The sequence below is a fragment of the Seriola lalandi genome, unplaced genomic scaffold (assembly GCF_002814215.2).
Source record: "Seriola lalandi dorsalis isolate HSWRI2012SDOR001 ecotype SW California unplaced genomic scaffold, Sedor1 jcf7180002054284, whole genome shotgun sequence".
Taxonomy (NCBI): domain Eukaryota; kingdom Metazoa; phylum Chordata; class Actinopteri; order Carangiformes; family Carangidae; genus Seriola; species Seriola lalandi.
Window position 1 is genome coordinate 466561 of NW_019524837.1, and position 6325 is coordinate 472885.

General features: G+C 39.2%; 1 protein-coding gene across 3 annotated transcripts; it reads left to right on the forward strand.

Moving 5' to 3' along the window:
* Positions 1-434: 434 nt before the first annotated feature.
* hnrnpa3 (heterogeneous nuclear ribonucleoprotein A3) lies at positions 435-6247 on the forward strand. 3 transcript variants are annotated; one of them, XM_087173835.1, is made up of 10 exons: positions 435-578; positions 692-838; positions 927-1137; positions 1236-1325; positions 1455-1526; positions 2355-2402; positions 2597-2734; positions 2840-2956; positions 3085-3155; positions 4581-6247. In XM_087173835.1, exons 2-9 carry the CDS (start codon positions 695-697, stop codon positions 3138-3140), a joined length of 876 nt encoding a protein of 291 aa, XP_087029961.1. In that variant the 5' UTR covers positions 435-578; positions 692-694; the 3' UTR covers positions 3141-3155; positions 4581-6247. The 3 variants fall into 3 exon arrangements, with proteins under 3 accessions (XP_087029961.1, XP_023261459.2, XP_087029962.1); XM_023405691.2 differs by lacking the exon at positions 4581-6247 and adding an exon at positions 3257-3924; XM_087173836.1 differs by lacking the exons at positions 1455-1526; positions 4581-6247 and adding an exon at positions 3257-3924.
* Positions 6248-6325: the final 78 nt, after the last annotated feature.

Consider the following 6325-nt stretch of genomic DNA (forward strand, 5'->3'; position numbering starts at 1 on the left):
AATTTATTTTTGGAAATAGCACAGTGTTGAGCCTGCTGTTTTTCTGGAGTAAACTAACGGTAGCTGCTAAACCTGACGAGGCCGATCAGGCTAACTCAGTCTGTCGTAACCGGGATGTGGGCCTCAACCTGGTGATTCTATGCTGTGATATAATATATATATATCAATTAGTGTAGAAAATTAATGTCTGTGCACTGATTTTGTTTGCCCACCTAATCATGCATCATAATATTGTTCAATGTAAGCTTAGCCTGTCGCCACATCAGGAGTAACGTCACGGCCTGGTACTGATACAGTCATCAGGATGTGGTGACAGATACTTGTGTGTATTACCATTTTCCAACTGCAGGAGTACTGTAACGATATGTAACCACATTGAAGTGTTTCTCCAAGTTGTACCCTGTAACACAATTAACCGATACAACTACATTTATTTTCTCATTTTGTCTTTATAGGACCGTGAAGCTAAGGAACCTGAGCAGCTCAGAAAGCTGTTTATTGGAGGTCTGAGCTTTGAAACCACGGAGGAGAGTTTACGGGCCCATTTTGAACAATGGGGAACGCTCACGGACTGTGTGGTATAAAGCTTTATAATATAATAAGAACACTTAATCATTACTAAATCATAGACATATCTACACACCTCTGAAGGTGTTGTCACTAATCCTATGTATGATGTTATTGTTTCTAGGTGATGAGGGACCCCAACAGCAAGCGATCAAGAGGGTTTGGCTTTGTAACGTACTCCTCTGTAGTGGAAGTCGATGATGCCATGAAAGCAAGGCCTCATAAAGTAGATGGCCGAGTTGTTGAACCCAAGAGAGCCGTCTCCAGAGAGGTAAAAAAAAAAAAAAACCCAGAGCAGAAGGCAGATACTAGATTAATGTTCATGTTTGGTGTGTGCTCAGTGATCCTTTGTGTTTCAGGACTCCAATAAACCAGGTGCCCATCTGACAGTGAAGAAGATCTTTGTTGGTGGTATCAAGGAGGATACTGAGGAGTACCACATCCGGGAGCATTTTGAAAAATATGGAAAGATTGAATGCATTGACATCATGGAGGAACGCTCCACTGGGAAGAAGAGAGGATTCTGCTTTGTCTCTTTCGATGACCATGACACTGTTGACAAAATTGTTGGTATGTGATTGTTTAGACTTCAGAGGTAACTTGGTTGTTAGGAAAAATCAAGCAGTGGTATGAAAGTACATTGTTTTTTCCCTTTTTTTTCTTTACAGCCCAGAAGTTCCACACAATCAACTTCCACAATTGTGAGGTCAGGAAAGCTCTCTCAAAGCAGGAAATGAGTGCCATATCCAGTAACAGAGGTAAGCATTCATCAAATGCAACATTAAGTTATGCTTACTCTTTTATTATTAGTACTCTTAATATTGTATGCAGCTGACTTTTTATTGCGGTATTAAGCATCTCTAAAATGACACCATTCGTTATATTAGGCCGGAGTGGAGGATCTGGAAACTTCATGGGCAGAGGTAGTAATTTTGGAGGTGGTGGCAATTTTGGCCGAGGTGAGTATTCGCGTGTCAGATGAAAGTGACTCTGGCCTTAAACGTACTTATGCAGATACATTTGATAATGATGTTCATGTGACAAACAGAGTTCCCTGCTCAAAGTTTCGCATCCACACTGAAACAGCACAGTAAAACACTTTTATGTCCTCTTTCGTTTTTCTCTTTTTACAATGTTGGAATGCAATCAAGTAGATGCCGCATGGTCATAACCATCTAGCAAAACTGGCTACTCAGCTTGGCCTGGTCAGGCTACAATTCTGGTCTCTTGGCTTAGAGCACTTGCTTTCAGTTTGGCTAAACTTTAATTGAGGTCTTATCAGACAATGGGAGCACAGAACAGTGTTGATTGAGGTTCATAAAAGTTACTTGATAACAGGGGCTAACCATAGTATCTCCGGGACTTGTAGGTTTATTCTCACGCAATTGTCGGACATACAGACAGATTTTGGTGACGGCCTATGTAGGGTCATCAGCCGAACTGACATGCAAAACAAGTGGTCACAGGCTGTGAGGTGAGAGAAGTTTGTCTTTTTTAACTTTGCCCCTATGCAGAATTATGTAGGTTGTGAAATGTTGACAGTCATATGTCAGCATTTTTAATCTACTCTGTTGTCCCATGCAACTTCAACACAAGACTGACATTGTCAAATGTATCTGCTCTACAGTACATCTTTTAAAGCTTGATTTTTGGACAAAAGCCCAGAACCATGGGAGAGATTGTTTTTCAGATGAACAGACATTAGTTTGGACATGGTCTCACTTGTGACGTAAAGAAAGCAATCACTGTTGTCATGAATAATATATTTTACACTCCTTGTTTTTTAGGTGGCTATGGCGGAGGAAGAGGTGGTTATGGAGATGATTTTGACAATGGTGAGCTGTTGTAAAATGTATCTTTCTGCAGTCTGTAAAATGTAAAAAAGTCGCATTTTAGGAGTCTCAAGTCACAAGGACCATTGATGTTAAATGGGTTTAGTGTCTTTGTTCACTGAAAATCAATTATTTTCTTTTAGTTAATACCATCCAGTTATATGAGTACATCTTTTCATGGTTTTTCACTATTAAAGGTCCAGGAGGAAATTATGGTGGTGGACCAGGTTATGGAGGAGGCCGAGGCGGCTACGGAGGTGGTGGTCCAGGGTATGGCAACCAGGGAGGTGGATTTGGTGGCAGCTGTGATGGCGGCTACGGTGGTAATGATGGAGGTAAAAAAAAATTTAATTGACTCCAGAATTCCATGTATTGAATTAAGTGCTAGATTTAACACCTGGAATCAAGCCTTGCCTTAAAATTAACACTCACATCTTCAGGTTACGGAGGGGGTGGAAATTACAATGACTTCGGAAATTATGGTGGACAACAGTCAAACTATGGTCCCATGAAGGGAAACAACTTCGGTGGTAGAAACTCGGGTGGTCCCTATGGCGGTGAGTTTTACCCTCCAGTTCAATGTGTCACAATCAGACCTCAAAATGCCACATTCAGTAACATAACATAATCATTTCTCCTGAAGAGTAACTTCAAATATTTTGTGGTGACCAATCCTATACCTCAGGTGGCTATGGCTCTGGTGGCGGCGGCGGAGGTGGCTACGGCTCGCGGCGGTATTAATTATTTCATGTTTTGGTAAGTTGCATTCAGTTCCACATCACCCTCGTAGCACAGTACAGAGTGAGCCCATGAAAGTGCAGAATAACTATTTGTTCTATCCTGTATCCATTCAACAGGCTTCAGTTCTTAGCAGGAGAGGCGAGGAGGTGAGCAAAGGAATTGTCAGGAAAGCTGCAGGTTACTTTGAGGCAGTCATCTGAAAGCATTAGAGGAACACACAAGTCAGACATTACTGCAGCAAGAAGGACTGTGTACACAAAACATGAGTGCAGATGATACCCTTCCCTAATTGTGATAGATGTTTCCCTACAAAGAATTTTTTCCTTTTGTGCGTCTGAAGTGTGTGTGTATTGTGCCTATGGTATCAGGGGTAAAAAGTGAATTGTTTTTTTTATCTAAAGTCAGTTCTTTATATCTTTATTTTTCTTTTTCTTTTTTTTTATATCGGTTAGTTTTCTGCTGGCCAATTAATCTTTTGTCTTTTAACCTGGTTTTTGTCAAATAGTATAGTTGTATCAGGCCCTCAGATGAGCTAGAATTACACTATTTTTTCTTTCTGAAGTTATTATGATTGCTCAATTGCAAGTGTCAAGTGTATTTTGCTTTTTTGTATGTGAAGCACAGTATGTAAATCATTCGTAGTACCAGTGTCAACCAATATAAGCAGTCTGGATTAGAATTAAGGGAATCCCTCACTCTTCCTGTTCCCAGCAAACCGAATTCTAGATTGTTCAAATATTTTGATTAGTAGAAAAAGACCGAATAAAATTGTGTAGTAAAGTAACATGAGGTTCAGTGCGTCATTGGTTCAGAAAAAGATTAAATGAGTTATTAATTTATCTGTTGCCTGCTCTTTGTGACTGTGAAGTTTAGAAAAATCAGCCTGTCCAGAACTTTCTCCTGAGTGAATGCAGTGTAAATATATACTGTATGTATTTACTTGTATCAGGGTCAATGACAAGGGAGTTTTGGGTAGTCCTAGGGGAAGGGCCCATACACCACATATGCCAGTGTTGAGCAAGTAGGATTATAACAGCCACAAGCACCTGCAGTTGGGCCCTCAGCGTCGCTAGTGTGGAAGATTGCAGATGACTGTCAGACAGGACGTCTTCAGCCCCAGCACAGTGGACCAGTCAGCATTTTGAGAGAGAAGGGAGAAGGCAGCATCGAGCACAACGCCCATGGAGGAAGCTTGCAGTGTCGTGCCTGGTAGTGAGCATCTATCTCTCTTTCAAGGCTAGCTAAACCCTCCAGCAGCTGGTGCTAGCGAAGAAAGACTAGTTCCTGGACACATTGGAGATCCTGTTGAGTCAGAGATACTTCAGTTTTACCAGCAAATGCTAGATTTCAGACATTAACAAGAAAAGGGAGTGAGTATTTCACAAAAGCTGACTTAAGAAGATGGAGCAGGTAAGAGTAACCACTTTGCTTGATTTACAGATGTGGAAAGAGGCATTCTCTTCTTGCTGAAAATCTGTAAAGACCTGATAACATGGAAGGTTCTGGATGGGTAAGACTTTTTCAAAATATTATCCAAGGCTGCTCATATTGTAATCTAACAGTGCATATGGTGATTATACAAGGTGGAACAGTCTTTTAAGGTAAACCGAGCAGATAACATCCAGCATTGTTCCACTTTGACTAGAATCGGCCTTTCACCACACTGCTTGGTATACCTTGAAGGCAAAATATGTTGTTTTAATGTTTTATTATCCTTTTACTCTTAGCCAATTCTGGTAATCTTCTTGATTAATTGCTTGGTTTATAAAATGTCAGAAATTAGTGAAAAATGCTGATCACAGTAACAAGCACAAGATGATCTCTTCAAATGTTTGATTTTGTCCGATCACCAATCCAAAAGCCAAACACGTTCAATTTATTATAATGTAAGCAGCAAATTTTCACTTTTGACAACCTGGGACAATCAAAGGGCTTTTTTGCTTAGAAAGTAAGTTAAAGGATCAATCATTTATCAGAGTAATTGATAAAAAACATTCTTTTGATCAACGATACAAGAAATTGTTGCCATTCTATCGTAGACCAATGCCAATTTATCACTGATGCCATGCAGTATTAAAACGTATAAAGGTCCTTGTCATTCCCTTCCATCACTCAGTGGGAGTAAGAACAATAATATCAACACCTCATGGAGAAGCAGTTCTTACTCTGAGGCATCATGATCACTGCTAAGATGGCTGCTTATAGTAAATACTGGATACTAGTGTTTCAGTCACAAAAGAGCTGGTAATCAGCACGTTGAGCCGGTTTTTAAGGCAACAGAAAACGGTAACGACTAACAGAGGTCATAAGAGGTCAGATCCTCTGCTCAAATCACAGGCATCCTCCGAAAAAATGAAATAGTAAAAAATTGTGTCAGGGAATCAACTGGAATAACTGGTCATAAGTTGAAACTGTTGGTAACAAACAGAAACATAGCATAATATATATTTAGTAATTGGCAGGCCTGTCTAGGAAGTGTTAACTGGGTAATTTTTACTGTAGCACATTTGGTTGACCCAATGAGAGTTCAAAATAAGTTCAGATGTTAAGGGAAATTTTGCAAGTTTTCCTATTTTTTAAAAAACAAAACAAAAACAAAACTCCAGATATGCTGTGAATATACCTTTGGCTTTTAAGTAGTAGTATTTGAGCATTAGAGGATGGAGCAATAATTTCATTAAATATCTTTAAACAATTTACATTTGGATTTTGAATCATTTTAACCTTTTACAATTTTATGCACATCAAAAATATTTTCAAACCCGACTGTGTACGTGTCTGTGTCAGAGGTAAAAACCCACAGAATAACTTGTTTTAAATTAGGTTTTCAGCATGTTGTATTTGAAAGGATTCATACATGCACTTTTAGGATTCCAGGCAGGTCATGTCTACGTGATCTGGAGGAGAAAACACAATGCCTGTTTATGTTTCCCAATCAATTGCAAGATAGTATTTCTACTGAGGAATGTAGAATGATGACTTCAATACACAGAATAAAGCTGTGCTTGGCAAAAGCACACTGGTGTCAATGAACCATGTTGGTTTAAGTGTAACATATGTAAATGTAAAATGTAACTTGTGTTCTTAAATAAAAACATTTTCCTTGACTTGAGTATTTAGTTTGTGAAAAGCCGTTGAAAGTAATGTGCTGTGCTGTAAATGTTTAATCTTTATTGTATAATACA